The 15,354-nt window shown below is 53.9% G+C and overlaps 2 protein-coding genes and 1 non-coding gene across 4 annotated transcripts in view; 1 reads left to right on the top strand and 2 right to left on the bottom strand.

The window, feature by feature from the left end:
* Positions 1–1,433: 1,433 nt before the first annotated feature.
* RPL12 (ribosomal protein L12) lies at positions 1,434–4,955 on the bottom strand. Its single transcript, XM_075560763.1, has 7 exons — positions 4,796–4,955; positions 4,161–4,234; positions 3,117–3,215; positions 2,714–2,795; positions 2,203–2,289; positions 1,725–1,837; positions 1,434–1,580 (listed from the first exon to the last, which is right to left on the bottom strand). Exons 1-7 carry the CDS (start codon positions 4,830–4,832, stop codon positions 1,575–1,577), a joined length of 498 nt encoding a protein of 165 aa, XP_075416878.1. The 5' UTR covers positions 4,833–4,955; the 3' UTR covers positions 1,434–1,574.
* Positions 2,361–2,489, bottom strand: LOC142460515 (small nucleolar RNA SNORA65). Its single transcript, XR_012786707.1, has one exon. It is a non-coding gene; the product is annotated as a small nucleolar RNA SNORA65 (small nucleolar RNA).
* A 20-nt stretch (positions 4,956–4,975) lies between the features above and the next one.
* Positions 4,976–15,354, top strand: part of LRSAM1 (leucine rich repeat and sterile alpha motif containing 1) — a 39,985-nt gene continuing 29,606 nt past the window's right edge. For both annotated transcript variants that reach the window (XM_075560760.1, XM_075560761.1), the window contains exons 1-8: positions 4,976–5,578; positions 6,991–7,094; positions 7,473–7,529; positions 7,964–8,008; positions 9,340–9,417; positions 11,294–11,362; positions 14,012–14,096; positions 15,048–15,169. In XM_075560760.1, the coding sequence (XP_075416875.1) occupies positions 7,023–7,094; positions 7,473–7,529; positions 7,964–8,008; positions 9,340–9,417; positions 11,294–11,362; positions 14,012–14,096; positions 15,048–15,169 (528 nt within the window). In that variant the 5' untranslated portion in view covers positions 4,976–5,578; positions 6,991–7,022. The remainder of the gene's footprint in view (positions 5,579–6,990; positions 7,095–7,472; positions 7,530–7,963; positions 8,009–9,339; positions 9,418–11,293; positions 11,363–14,011; positions 14,097–15,047; positions 15,170–15,354) is intronic.

Below are 15,354 nucleotides of genomic sequence, written 5' to 3'. Positions count from 1 at the left end.
GAGAATAGTTCAGAGGCTTGACTTACATGCTACATGTCCTCTGAACAGCCTGGTGTTCTTCCTCCAAGCTACATCCTCACTGAAATCCTCTTTTCCAGCGAGTCTCGCCAACCCTTTGGTTTCCTTCTCCCCAGTTTGCCCTTGTTTGGCAGGTTTTTTTAACCCATGTGAAAATTTAGAAATTGTGTGGCTAGGGAAACTGCATTTTCACAGTAAAAAGGTTTATCAGTCACAGCACTGCTGAGTTTGTGTTCAAAGACAGTTCAACAGCCATGTGGGAACTAGACTGAGTCAGGAGTCTGTCACTTGGGAGGAGGCCACTAGACATCCCAGTGACAGGTAATAGCTTTGTAAGAGGGTTTCAGTACCAGCCAAGGTTCAAGCTCACTGCCACTGGGTCAATTCCAACTTAGACCCACCCTGTTGGACAGGTTAGAACTGCCCCTTTGGGTTTCTCAAACTATATATCTTTACAAGAATACAAAGTCACCCACTTCCCTGGTGCCCATCCCTCAGAGAGGTTATACGTAGATCAGTTCCCTTTTAACTCCGACTTCCCTCCCTGTATCACCACTCTCACCATTGATCTGAAGGGTTCATCTGTCCTAGATCCCATTTCCAGTTCCTATTTACACCGCTGTGCATCCTCTGGTCTAACCAGGTTTGCAAAGTAGAATTGGGATCATGATAGTGGGGGGGGGGTGTTGTTGAGTTCCCTTTCCGTTAACTGTAAAGGCAGTCTCACAAAGTGAGCCAGACGTTGCTTCTTTAATGCTAGTCTGGTGTGGGGCAGGGGACGCTGGAATGAGCATCTAGTGGTCATAATCACTCAGCCTTGAACAGGCTCAGACTGGCCTAGGAAACCTGAGACAGGTCTGCAGCATTTCACATAGGAACCAGGTGCATCCTAGCCTTGTTTGATTCAGTAACTTAGTTGAATCAACTAAGTGGAACTTCCCAGCAACACTTTTCTGGTTTGTGACTACAATCCTCATGGCAGACTAGTCCCACAAAATCCAAGACAGTCGTCAGTAGCCTGCTTCTTACTGTCACCATGGGATTGGTTTGGCATAAAAGCGACCCCCTCCTTCAAGGGAGATCAGGCAAGCACCCTCGTTCTTTCACCTCCCCCTGACAATGCTGTCTTTCCACGTCCCAGGGTGCCCCAGCGATGCTTATACTCAGCTGCCCAGAAATGTTCTCCCCAGCCCCCAGAGATTTTAAGGTCTGTCAAAGCAGGAGAACAAACAGGTTCTCATGAGAATCATTTGCTTGAGTCTATTCCAGGTGGAGCTTCCAATGGCTCAGTAGGTAGTTCTCGGTGCAGTCCATTACTCTCATCACTAAGTTTAAGGGTCAGTATGCAACAGGCCAGACTGTTCAGAGCCTTAAGGATGAGAGACCTGGCAAAGATGGACCATGCATCACAAGGCTGACCAGGCGTCTACCCACAACACATCACTCCTCACCCACTTGGCACCTTGCAAGCCCACTGACCATCCGCGCCCCCTAAGACCAACACCAAAAACCTCACTGGTTATTAAAGGAGTCTTTATTGTTTTCTTTTGTAGTTCTTAACTCTGTGGGAAGAAAAAAAAGAAATCCTATCAAAATTAAACGCTCCCATTCCAGTTCCTAGAACTTTCCCATTTTCATCAATTAGCCATCCCCATTTTAGCTTTTACTCCCATTTTAAGCAAACAAAACCAGTGTTAGTCACTTACTGCTGGGCATTCCACCGCACCACTGTTGATGTCCTCTATGATGTCATGCGGGTGGCGCCCGTCAACATTGCAGCCCACAGACTGGGCAGTCCCCAGGATCTCTTTAATAGTTCCTGCAACGGAGGGAAGATGAAGCTCAGCAACCCTACACTGCATCCCCAAGGCTGTAGAAACCCCCCCCCCAGATCCCACTGCCTCACCTCCCCAAGTGGCTGCTGGTGGACTGGAGTCTTTGACCTTGAGGCTACAAGTCCGGTCACAACATCCGAGTCCACTCTCATACTAGGTTGGGAAGAGCCCCAATTTGGGGGAACAGGAATAGCCCTCCAAAACCGAGTTCCATCTAGACTCAGAGCCTCCAGGGCTGCCCAGATGTGATGCTTCGCCCAAGACGGCCACCACAACCTCAAGGCAGTCTCATGTTGGGTCTCAGCCCCACATCCCAATCAAGATCGTTCCAAGCTGTCCAAGCTCTTACCAGACAGTTCTCTGGCCAAAGACCGGTGCCGCATCTGGCGCGCAATGCCGACGATCTCATCGAAAGTGACATTCCCACTATGCTTAACTGTAGGAAAGAAAATAGCTGTCACAACCCACCCAAGGCCACCCAGTTCACACGTCTACCATCATTGTCTTGACTGTCCCCATGCTTTCGGCACAGAATCATCCACATGAAGAACAACCCTGTTTCCTAAGCTGGGGTTTACTCTCAGCTCACCACTGGATTGCACCAGCCAACAGAGAATGGTCAGGTGCAGTGGCGGGTGGCTGGCCTGCTATAGGCAAATGAGCGAGTTCCTGAGGTCAGGCTGTGGGAAAGCCACTTTACTAGGGTTTCGCTCTTGAACATCTCTAACTAGATCTCCTCAGCTAACAGTTAGCCCCAGGTTCTGATAGAGGAGGAAGCCATGCAGCCCTTTATTAAACACTGGCCACAAATTTGAGCACAAGCCACCACTGGGTAGATTCCTGGGAAAAGGTACACTTACTGTTTTTCTGCTTCTTTCTATCCCTGGGCGGTTCCTTGAGGGCTTTGATGATGAGGGCGGAAGCAGAAGGCACGACTTCAATCTACAGGAAGGAGAGATTCTAGATGGGAAGCAGCCACACCACCACCCCACCTGATGCCAAGCTGTATGTTCTCCCAAGGTCACAGTGATCAAAGCAGGAGCTATTTCATTGCTGTAGGTGCATGCTCTTACAAAAGAAAAATATCCCATCGTATGGTTCCCATTTCCCAAAATTGCTAAGCACATGGTTCTCCAGCCAGTTACATAGATTTTGAATGGGTGTACAACCCATGTACCTAGGCCATCAGCTCAATTCTCCCAATCACTGTAGCTGGGGTCAGGGCTACTCCCAGAGCTCACCACCAATGAACGAGTGAATTACCTGGGCTTGTCTGTTCTGAATGGTCAATTTCACAGTAATCCTTAAGCCCTTCCAGTCACCGGTTGCCTTGGCAATGTCATCACCAACCTTCTTTGGAGACTGTATAAATTGAAACATGCAATCACTTTGTGCTACAAGTTAAAACACAACTTCAAGATCTGCCCTGCTACCTAACCTGCAACATTACAGATTCTCCCCTTTCCAGCATTCATTAAAAGTTGAAGCACGCAACTTTACCTAGTCAAAGCACTGCTAATCTGCAAGACATTAATATTACTTAGTCTAGGGCAGTGGTTCTCAACTTTCCTAATGCAGTGACTTTAAAATTTTTTCTTTGCTATTACTTCATAACTGTAATTTTGTCAGTTATGAATTAAGCGACCCCCCCCTCCTCCAAAGGACCTACTACTGCACAGGTGGCTACACTGGTTACATCAGAAATCACCTGGTTCTCACTTCAGACCAGCCAGTCCAACTGGGGACTGACTCCCTCTGACATTTGCTACATTAAGCTCCCCTAGCAATCACTAAGGCCTTATAACCGGGGGTGGGGTGGGTGTATCTTAACAGAACAATGCCCGAAGATTTCCATGGAAACCCAACTTCAGCAAACACTGTCACATGGAGTGCTGGTTCTATGTGAACGTTTACACTCAGGAGCTCTGGTGGCAGGTCACACATTGAGTTGCTAACCCACAAGATCAGTAATTGACACCACTCCTTGGGAGACCAATGAAGGTGTGCTCCCAGAAAAGGCTGTCCTACACGGTTATTAAACTCACATCTTCACTCACCCCCAATCTTCCCCTAAGTGCTACTTGCTCACTTTCCTGCCCAACACCCACTGCCCAGTAAATAGCAAAACCACTCGTGGTCCCCCCAAACCCTGCCATGCTTTTTCCTCCAGGCCAGGCCTTGGACCCGCTAAAAGCGGGGTTACGCCGGGGGTTTCCGTAACCACCCCTCTATAGTTACTGCTGCGCGTGTTCCAGTCCAACCCCAAGGATGCGGGCACCTAGCTTTTCCCACAGATTAAGAACTTACCAAGCCCAGGGGGCCGATCTTGGGGGCCAGCGCGGACGTGGCACCGACTTCCCCACCGGTGCACCTTAAGTACACTGGGAGAAAGAGACGATCAGTGCTCACCGCGGCAGCCCCGTCCCATAGCGCCCCCCTCCCCCCGCATCTTCCCGAGGCTGCCCCACCACCCAGGGCCTCCTTCCAGGTCAGCGACAAAAACCTAGGCGGGGACCAGGGCCGCCACCCCTTCCGCTCCGCCAGCGGGCGCTCTCCTTTCCCTGGGGCGTGGGCCGCAACGCGTGCACGTGGGGCAGCGGCGTGCAGGTGGCTACCGCCGCCGGCGAGCCCAGCAGAGCCGAAAGCCCGGAAGCCAGCCTTACCCTAGGGCGTGCGGGCTGCCAAAGCGCCACGGTCGTCCGGTCCTCCCGCCCCCTCTACACGGGGGAAGCGGAGGCCCAGAAAGTGTGCAAGACACGCGACCAGGGCGGCAGCGCACCCGGATCGCAGCACCGGAAGCTCCTACAAGGCCTCTAAAAGGCCGAGCGTCGAAAAACTGACGCGGGGAAGGCAGGCCGGTGCGGCGGGAGCCGCAGGCCTGACGGGCCGCGGCGAGGAGCGAAACTCCATCCGGCAGCCCCGGCCGCACCCAGAGCACCCACCGACTTTGATCTCGTTGGGGTCGAACTTGGGCGGCATGGCGGAGGCGGCTGGTGTCGGATGAACCCAGATGCGGGACGACCGAAGCAAGTTGCACCGAACCCTCCTCCGCGCCGAGAGACCGGAAGCGGCCCTGGTCACGTCGGATATAGCCTCGAAAACCCAGCTATCGCGAGATCGCCAGTCTCCGCCCAGCCGGCCAACGACGCCCTTGCAGCTGTGTTGCTTGTGGGCAAACACCAAAGGGGCACGGCCGGAGGGCCGGGCACCGCGGGCAGCCGTGGCTAGGCGATCCCAGGGGATGTCGAGACTGTCCATTCCGGCGAAGACGAGCTAAAGGGCGCTGCTTCCGTTATCGCTAGCACTGCCATCACCCGGGGTTCCTGTGCCCATCCCAGGGCACCGCCCCTCCCCTGAAAGACCCGCACCCCCTCCGGGGACCCTTGCCAACCCCCGGAGTGCTCTGCTCCTCGCCTGGTGGTGTGTATGCCTCTTAGTTGCCGAAAGAATTTTAAACAGCTCTAAATTCGCTCCAGTTCTTTCGTTCTGGGATTCCGCGCTTCACTGCCTCTCAGACTTGGTCATCCCGGTTGGCAGGACTTTTTGAGATTCCGAGTTTCGGTCCCCAGCTCCTGCGTTTTGAGAAGAGACCCGACTCCGGCCCCGCCCGGTCTTGCGCCGGACGGTTGGCGACTTGGCATCCATGACCAGCCCCACCGAGTGACCTATCCGCCTTGGAGTCCACCCGGGACCCGAACGTCGGGGCTCTGCATCTGCAAAACCAGGTCTGGTGCGGCTCTCCCTGGTGCACACGACGGGTGTGGTTCTATCCTTCAGGCCATGACCTGGACGGGCACGGGTGGTATGAGGGCTGGATCCTGTTGGAAAGAGCTGATCTTGGGGTTGGGGGGGTGTCATTAAGAGTGTGGAAGCAGCTTGGTGTTGGGGAGGCAGTGGATGAGCGAGAGCTGATCCACAGGGAGCTGGCCAGTCGTTAGGGAGGGAGAGATGAGAGGTTGCGCAGCGGGGTGAGCAGTGCGGTGCCCAGAGGGGCCTGAGCTGGCTCTGCAGGCCTGGCAGCATCCCCAGCCGACGCCCCTGTGGGCGGAGCCCTGTGATCTCTACCACGCACTCGGTGGACTGAGTGGATCCTGCACGCATCTCCGATTTGTCGCACCCAGCTCGTTAATGGGCCGCGGGTCCAGAATATGTTTGTCAGGTGCGTGGTGCTACATGGCTCATGTTCTTAAGTGTTCCTTATCTAGACCAGGAGCTCTTCCCTAAGGATCCCTGACTGGGCTGCTGGTGGAAAGGTCAGAGGTTCAAGCAAACACTCCTGTCCCTCAGGAGAAAGATGAGGCTGTCCCAGAAACTCAGAGGAGCTCTCTTCAGTCCAGCAGGGTTGCTGTGGGATTTCGTTTGGGTTTTTCCATGTTTCATCCCAAAGCATAAACCGCCCTGTTGATTGTTCTTGCCTTATCCGTGTCCTTTAGAGAGCAGTGGTATGTGCAGTGTTGTGTAGACCCAGTTCTGGCAGTGTGCTCAGTGTGTGCTAAGCTATTTGGGCACACTTGACAGGATAAGGACTGGGAAGACGGTATCACCAGACCGTGACCCTCCACGTCTTAACTTATACACAGGTTAGAATCGAGTGGATCCTAACTGTGAACCTGCTAAGGGGCTGGATGATTGTTTTTTAATTTGGATTTTGTTATCATTCAGGAATCCGGGCTTGATGTCGTGAGACTCCCCCAGGGTTGGTTTTGCTGATATTGCTCTGACAGTATTTCAGGGCCTCAAAGTGATTCATCAGCCAAGTGCATCAGAGTCATCAAAAGTCCTCCTTAGAATGGACCTGAGGAACCATGTCTAGGTCAACCTAACCCCCCTGTCTAACGTGGAGCAGAGATGGGGGCCCAGACTGGTCCAAGGCTAGGTTTAGGTCTCACAGAAGCATGTGGGTCACCTGACTGCTACGGAGGTGATCTTTTCACTGTATCTAGTTGACTGAGAGTGCTAAGCACCTGCCATGTGGAGCTCCAGGGACAGACTGATGGGTGAGGTCCATACAGCCCTGCCCTCCTTCATGGGACCCTCAGCCCAGCAAATCCTCTACATGCTCCGGGTTACAGGGTTACTTGTTCTGAGTGTTAGGAGGAAATGCCACAGGCCCTAACTGCCCTCCTCACCCCATCAGTGTCCTGAAGATCACTCTGGACAAAGCGAAGGATGCCACTCTTCTTCCGGAAGCGGAAACCCAGCGATGAGGCCCGGAAACGCCTGGAGTACCAGATGTGTCTGGTGAGGGACAGTGTTTTCCTCTAACTCATCCCCATCTCTTCCTCAGCCTCATGAGACAAGGCTGCTTCCCTTCTGCCTCCTGAAACCCAGGGTTGTAAGGTGACCAGACCACTGAGCCCCTGTCAGTGGGCCAGGAGTGCCCTGCTCCCCCTCGGTCATGCTGACCGCTCTCGTCAGTGTTCATTAAGTCTCTTGTCCCTGCTGGAGCTCGGGCTCTGTGAAGCACGCCTGTCAGTCCACCTACAAAGAGTCTAGTTGACCTGGGGCGGCTCTCTTGCCCCTTTGCAGCTCCTCTGCTGATTCGATGCCTCTCTTCCGGTGCGCCTGCTCTGCAGAGATGATTTGCTTAAAGATATCTTTCCTTTGTTTTACCCGTAGGCAAAAGAAGCTGGGGCAGATGACATTCTGGACATCTCCAAATGTGAGCTCTCCGAGGTAAACTGAGGCTAGTGTTCGGGTGTACATTTAATATGACCTGTACTACTAAGAAAGACAGGATTGGCTTTTTAAAAGCCAGGAGCCCTAGACAAGACATTTCCTTAGATTTTGCTCTTGCCCCGAAAAGAATTGAGGGGATCCTTTGGCCTCAGCATAGTCTCCTAGGATATCAGGAGTCTGGCATCCTGTAGCCTATGTAGAACATGGCCCGGTTGAGCTCCTGATTAGGGGCAGGTTGGGGAGGGCAAAGCCAGCTCCTGCCCACGTCTCCATCCATACACCTAAGCAGCCTTTCCCCAGCCTTAGCTGCTCTCTGCGGCAGCATCTCATACCTGTCCTGGTCCTGCGGTCTCTCCCTCCATGTAAGTCACTCAGAACACCCGCAAAACTGGCAAGAGGGGAGACACTGACTCTTCTTTCTCTCCTCTTAGATTCCATTTGGGGCTTTCGCAACATGCAAAGTGCTGCAGAAGAAGGTGAGACGGGGCTACCTTCCAGAGATGCGCTTATTGCATCTCTGCTTTATGTGAAACCACAAGGGGCTTTCGGGAGCGTTCCCCTGGGCATAGACCCCTCCTTCCTCTCGCTTGTCAGCCTTCAGTGTGTGTCCACGACTAGCAGAGCAGGCTCAGGGATCGGATAGGGCAGCCCTGGGTCCCGTCCTGGCTCTGCCCCTCCCTGGCTTCATGGCTGGGCAAGTTCCTCAATCTCTTACAGCTCCGTTTCTTCATCTACGATAGGAAGACATGCATAGCTCTTCTCTCGGAAATGTCAGGCTTCATGGAGCGATGGGAAATGGTAGATTGTCTGTACTGAGTATGTAGCGTCACTGTCAGTGATGGGTTCACTTAGCTACCCCCCCCCCCCCCCTTAGCTACGCTCAGCTAATAGCTCTCATCCAGGAGAGATGAACAGCGGATTGTGTTGAGAAGACCACGGCCGCCTTGAGTGCCGCTAGGTAAGAGTATTCGAGATGTGTGGCTGGGGCAGAAAGCGGTACGAGCACGGTGTCCCACTGGCATCAAAGCAGTGGCTGGATAGCTACCCGAATAGCCAGAGCTGAGCCCTGCCCGCACGCCAGTCACGGCTGAGTGCGTTGGGCTCTTCTTCGTGGCGGCCCCTGGACACAGAGCTTTCTTGGAGACGGCAAAGTGGAGGGAGGTAAGCTCAGGACCGCCAGAGTCAGGCTCCCTGCCTTCTTAGGATGGAAAATAGAATTCCATCTGGAGGTTTTAAGGTCATCTGGAGACCTGGTGGCATAATGGGTCATCCTTAGAAGAAAGATGAGGCTTTCTGCTCCTGTAAAGAGACACAGCCAATAATAATTGATAAAGTATCAGGGAGGGGGGAGGGAGAGCAGGGAGGGAGGGAAAAATGAGCTGATGCCAAGGGCTCAAGTAGAAAGCAGGTGTTTTGAGAATGATGATGGCAACACATGTACGAATGTGCTGGACACAATGGATATATGTATGGATTGTGATGAGTTGTACAAGCCCCCAATAAAATGATTAAAAAAGAGAGAGAGAGAGGAAACAGCCTCAGAAACCCAACGGGACAGCTGTCCCCTGTCCGATAGGGTCGCTGTGAGTCTGAGTGGATTTGATGGCAGTGGGTTTGGATTCCAGACTGGAAGGTTCCATGTTCCTGAGCTGCATCCCCCGTCGCTTGTGCCCTAGAGAGCAGTGACCGTGCCTTTGGACACTGCAGGGCCACCTTGTGTCCTGGGCTTGCCGAGCTGCCTTGCCTTCAACCTTCCCCACCTGTTGCTGTTCTTCCCCCTAACATTTCCTCAAACGGTGTCACACAGGTGCTGATTGTCCACACGAATCACCTCACCTCCCTGCTGCCCAAATCCTGCAGCCTCTTGAGTCTTGCAACCATCAAGGTATGTGTGGGGCCCTGGCCCAGGCCTAGGCCTCTGGGATTCAGCACCTTCCCTGGGCCCTGGCCCTGGCCCAGGCCTCTGGGATTCAGAACCTTCCCTAGGCCCTGGCCCTGGTCCAGGCCGACTTTGCTCTGTCTCCTCTATTGTTTCTGCCAGATGGGTCTGAAGCAAGGAGCCCTGGTGGTGTAGTGGCTTTGCGTTGGGCTGCTAACCCCAAGATCTTCAAATCAAAACTACCAGCCACTCCAAGGGAGAAAGATGAGGCTTTCTCCTCCCATTAAGAGTTACAGTCTCCGAAACTCACAGGAGCAATTCTAACCTGGCCTGTAGGAGCAGTATGAGTCTACATTGACCCGATGGCAGTGGGTCTGCTTTTGTTGTTGTTGTTTGGGTCTGAAACAATAATACAATAATTGATCTGGGATTGGATCACCTTATAGAAATAACCACAGCCCCCACCCTTGGGGAACTGTGCTAAGTGGAGAGCCAAATCAGGGACTCTTATCAAGTAAGGCAGCCGAGAGTGAGGCCACTGATGGTCCCAGACAAGAAAGGACAGCAGGGACGTCCAGGGCATTGCTGTGCAAGGTCACAACCCTGGGGACCAGGAAAGACCCACCTCCTGACTGAACCCCTCCTCCACAGAGACATAGTCATACTAAGTGTGAGGTGTGACCTCACGGCACAGCAGATGACAAGATCTGCATAATCCCCCAATAAAATGGCTTGGGGGGACTATACCCCAAATCGTTACTAATCCCAAGTTGTGATCTGTTACTTCTTTAATATCATAAAGGTGAGGAGAAAAAAAGGAGTAGAGGGCGCTTCTCCTTGAGTCTCTAAACACATTTTTGTCCTTAGCCCTTCCTTCTCTGGTACAAATGATGTACTTTGAAAATGTTAGCATATAACAAAGTCGATGTATGTTTTGTTTTCTGTTTGATTTTAAACAGAGAAGCTAAAAGGAATTATAGCTCCTTCTTTTTCTTTCTCTCCTTTTTTTATACATTTCAAAATTGCTACCAGTGTAGTCAGTGATGGACAACAGAAAGACATACTGTTGAGTGTTTTATTGCCTAGTTGACAAAGCTGCTTTTGGATGCTGGTGGTTCTATTCCTTGGACACTACGCACTTTTCTAATACGTGTTAGTGCTGTATGACAACACGCTCTCATTCCTAGTGCCAAAGGTTCAATTCAGTGTCTATAACTGAACACATGCATCCATTTGTGCTCTCTCTTTTTTTTTTAATGGTGCTTGAAGTAAAAGAGCCCGTCCTTTGCAAGTCATCTCTGTTGCTCCTTAGGCATTGTATTATCCTTGCTCAGATTGTTGAAGAATGCTGGCTTGTTTCATGGTTTTTGTATTTGTGTCTTATGCACGTTTTAACACGATAGACGCAATGCATTGTGTAGCTACAGTTTCTGGACAAGTCAATCTTTTAGGAATTGTTTTTCAGGTATTCAATAAATTTTTTTCTTTAAAAAAAAGGAGTAGAGGGAATATACCATATATAACTTTTCTCTTGGGAACCACCGTCAAATCTTCAGCCATATGTTTGCTAGTCTTTCTTCCACACATAAATATGTCTGTATTATGGGGTGTTTGCCCTTTGGACATGAATATCTTGGCATGCTATTTTATGGCGTTTTTTCACTTGACAGTAATTGAAAATAGTTGATAAAGGAACTACAGGGCATATGAACTTGAGAACCAAAAGCTGGGGGCGGGGGAGTGATCCAAGTGTCATTGATGTGGAGGTGGGTACGCCCAGTTTCGACACCAGAGGCCAGAGGCAGCCCCAAGACATCTCCTTTCCCATCAGGAGCCTGGGATCTGGTGGCTGGTTGGTGTCACACTTACCTTCCTCCTGCAGGTTCTGGACCTTCACGATAATCAGCTGGCAGCCCTTCCCGATGACATAGGACAGCTGACAGCCCTCCAGGTACGGCTTCGGGACCCAGAAGGCCCCCTCCAGCCTGCCTGTGGGAAGCCTTTCGTCCACACAGGCGTCTTCCACCAGTGCTCTAGCTCCTAGAAGTAGGCCGCGCTCCTCGGTGTCCTCAAGTCACCAGAGGGCACCTCTCTCCATTGCAGTCGGGCTGCGGTGTCTCACTAGTGTGTTTGGGGCAGAGGGTTTCTGGAATTTCTTCAGACGCTTCTACAAAAGGGTCCCGACAGTCTAACCCTTTACCGTGGAGGAATTCAGACTGGGTAATCAGCCCTGCGGATACTGAGCGCCCACATTGTGCCCGGCTTTAGATAAGCCCTGCACTGGCACTGCCCGTTGGCCTCCCAGCCGTTTTAAGAGAGCAGGTCCTATTGTTGTCCCTCTGCACTTAGCTCCACATCAGGCTCTTCCCTGTGACCAATAAAATCCTGGACAATAGGCCCCACCGGCCTTTCTCCCCACTGCTCCCGAACCCCAGCACCTTTGCACGGGCACTTCCTCCTGCCCACACACCTGTCCTGGGCCAGTTTGTCTGGCTCGCCCGTCAGCTGTCTGCCTAAAGGCCTCTGACTCTGAGCATTCTCGCCCACATGGGGTCCAAGCAGATCCTCAGCAGGAGTCTCGCCCAACACCTGCCTAGACCCTGCCCACACTAATTGCTCCTGTAATTACCAACTCTGTGTTTACTGCTTTCTGACCTCCTCCCTCCTGGAATGCAGGCTCAGTGAGGGCAGTGTCTTCACCCAGCAGACTTAAATGAGCCAGCCCAGGACATGGGTGATAGATGATTCCAGATGGGAAAATGGAGGCCGGGAGGGCTGGACGGAACCCGTGGTAGAAGGGCGGTCATTGCCACCATGCAGAGGGAGCCACGGTCAAGACCTCGGCGGCGGCGGTTGGGGCTTCTTCGTGTGCAGTGGGATTATCGCTGGGTGCACAGTGTTGGCAGTTTGGACACCTGATAGCTCCTCCCGTCCTGGTTCATCGGTCATCGAGCGCCTTCTGTTCATGTCTGTTTCGCTGTCCACTCTCGTCTACTTTTAATGGCTGCTTAGTGTGCCACCCGCTGGCCTCCCTGCCCTGTGCTGCCCGCCTCCTGACGGAGCTTCCCCCCTGGAATCCAACCTGCCCAGGCGGTCCCAATCGCTGCCAATCACACGCCTTCCCTGCTCCTTCGCGTCGTCGGTGTCATTAGACGCTGCTTTGCTGTGGGGCACTGCGTGACTTCAGCTTGCCGTCTAACCACGAGGAGCCCTGGTGCAGAGTGGGCTGCACCCTGAGCTGCTAACCGAAGGGCCCGCTGTTGGAACCCACCAGCCGCTCCGTGGGGGAAGAAGAGGCTGGCTGCCCCTGAAAGAGTCAACGTCTCAAAAGCCCGCAGGGGCAGGTCTGCTAGGGCCCTGGGACTGGCAATTGACTCAATAGCAGCGAGGTTGTGTGTTTTTGGAGCCGATGTCTCTGTGACTCCCACGATGAGTGGGTGGGACCATGTAAATAAGATCTATACCCCGTGATAGGCCACGACTCCCAGGGTTGTGTGGTTGGCCTTTTGCGATCTGATGTAACTATATATCCTCTGCGGAACAGAAATGGAACAGAATTAGCTTTTGCTAATAAGGTCGGATTTTTTGTTTGTTACTAAGGCAGGATCGGGTGGAATGAACCTAAGTCACCGCCCTTGCTTGAGTCACACATTTCATCTTTAAAAAGCTAAAAGGAGAAACAAGTAGAGAGAAGGGGGCCTGACCACCAAGAAGAGTTGGGAGCAAAGGACCCAAAGTCTCTGTGCTGGGTATCTGCTAGACTCAGAAACAGTGCTGTAACCCCAGAGATAGATGGCAAGAGAAAGGTCTTAGCAGAGGAAGCAGAACCAGGCCAGCCAGGAGATGGCACGGTGGGCTTCCTAGCCCAGTGAGCTGGACAGCCAAGTGCCTTTGGACCGAGCTGTACCCCAGGGTGGGCGCCTCCAGGCACCCATTGGTGAAGCTAAAGAGCACTGGGCTGACAGGAGAGAAGCTGTCTGGCCAGAGAGCGATCTTCCTTTGGGCATAGCTGAGGAGAAGCTGTCCTCACCAAAGAAGTGCACCTTGCTCCTCCAGATCCTGGAATTTCTCTAGTAAACCTCCCCAACCAGGAGTGCTCTGTAGCCACGGAGTGAGTTCTCCAGCCCAGCAGAGAGCAGAGTGCCATGGAAAGAACGGCTGGTATCAGGATTGGTTTTAAAAAGTTTTTTTTTAATGGAGAAAGGAGATGTGGCCGCCCCCAGCCTCTGGGAAATCAGTCTTGGGCTGTGGCTCCTGATCCTCCTTTCCCCTTGGGGAGATGCTCCTGCAAGCGGCTTCTACCAGCGCTGGGCACCGAGGCCTCTCTGCCTTCCTCCGTGCGTGCGGGGAAGTTGTTGGGTGTCCGTGGTAGTGAGGCTGGCTGGACCCTCGGCTGGAGCCCAGGTCAAGAGCTGGCTCACAGCCCGGAACTCCTCTGAGCCTCAGTCTGCTCCTCCTCTCGCCAGTGGGCTCGTCGTGGTGGTACCCCGCACAGGGCAGCCAGGGCAGTGCAAAGGCCCCAGGCCCCCGCAGGATTCGAAGATCCCGGGGTCCCTGTTGTTTGAACGTGGGTGCTCGGCTCATTTGCCTCTCTCCTTAGGTCTTGAATGTGGAAAGGAATCAACTGACATACCTCCCACGTTCCATTGGCAACCTGGCCCAGCTGCAGACCCTCAGGGTGACAGGTAGGGCGCCCAGGCCACCCTGTGTGCCTGAGGGCTCTCAGGGGAGACTGCCAAGGAGCTCGGCCCACGAGCCATTGAGCCCAGAAGGTGGCTGGTCTCCAGGTTTCACCTTAAACTGGACTGGCTTGCTGTCGGGTCCGCCGGTCTCTGTGAAGTCTTCAGGGTCTCCTGGCCCCTTTGGGCCATGGCCTTGAGAACAGGGGGCAGGATGTCCCTGAGAGACCCCACCAAGACTGGGTGAGGCGGAGTGATGGGGCGAGAACAAGTCTGGAGGCCCCGCGGTCTTGCTCCCACTGCGTGCAGGGGGGTATTGGGCCTGGTGGCGACTGGGACTGAGGCTGGGAGCAGCACTATTACCCCTGGGGTGGGGGATGAGGCTCCGAGAGGCCTGGTGGCTAAGACAGCCCAGGGGGCAGTGCCCGGGCAAGATGGGAACGCAGCCCTGTCACCCTCAACTGAGGGCTGGCCTCAGGTCTGCCCTCCCTTCTCCAAGGCCTTCGGCGTTTTCCGCACGGAAGGTCTCCATGGACAGCCTCCGTGGACGGCCTCCGTGGACGGCCTCTGTGGCCCATGAGGCATTAGTTACGTAAGGGCGCCCTGCGCTTGTCATGTGTGTGCGGTGGCCGCCGTGCTCATGGATCCCTCTGCACAGTGAGATCAGAAGGCCTTCACGCCCTCACAGCACAGATGGGCACACGGTTGCCCAGGGAGAGTCGCTCAGCCAGTGGGTGGGCACAAGAGGACGGGAACTCGGGTCACTGAGAGGCTGGCATCGGGTCTTCCTCATGGAGCCACGGGCTGCAGGACCTGACAGTGGTCCAGGCTCCCGGGGTCAGAGAGAGGCCACAGCCCCCCCCCGCCCCCCCCCCCGGCCCCGGTCATGTCTGGTGTCAGGCATGAAGTCGGGAAGGGGCTTTGGGGTGTTGAGTTGTTCCATTGGGGTCTTTCCAGACAACAAGCTGAAGGAGCTTCCGGACACCTTGGGGGAGCTTCGGAGCCTGCGTACGCTGGCCGTCAGTGAGAACGAGATCCAGAGATTGCCGCAGATGCTGGCCCACGTGCGGACCCTGGAGGTGAGTGCCGCGCCGGCCGTCCCGGGGGCGCTCCCTCCCGCATTCCGGTCCCTGGTGCTGGGGTTGCTGAGACCCCTGATGGCCCTCAGGAGCTCCCAGAGGCCCACTGTGAGCCGCTCTCAGTGTGTGCTGTCTTGGGGGCAGGGACACCCATTTCCCCAGGGAAATGACAACCCGACCGGCAG

This window comes from Tenrec ecaudatus, chromosome 10 (genome assembly GCF_050624435.1).
Source record: "Tenrec ecaudatus isolate mTenEca1 chromosome 10, mTenEca1.hap1, whole genome shotgun sequence".
Taxonomy (NCBI): domain Eukaryota; kingdom Metazoa; phylum Chordata; class Mammalia; order Afrosoricida; family Tenrecidae; genus Tenrec; species Tenrec ecaudatus.
The sequence above is the reverse complement of the archived record's forward strand: the minus strand, read 5'-3'. Positions and strand labels throughout refer to the sequence as shown.

Coding starts and splice junctions, on each gene's coding strand:
- RPL12 (XM_075560763.1), bottom strand. CDS start 4,832: ATGCCGCCCAAGTTCGACCCCAACGAGATCAAAGTCG. Junction 2,796..3,116: donor TTCAGAACAGACAAGCCCAG/GTAATTCACTCG, acceptor TCCTTCCTGTAG/ATTGAAGTCGTGCCTTCTGC. Junction 2,290..2,713: donor TAGAAAGAAGCAGAAAAACA/GTAAGTGTACCT, acceptor TCTTTCCTACAG/TTAAGCATAGTGGGAATGTC.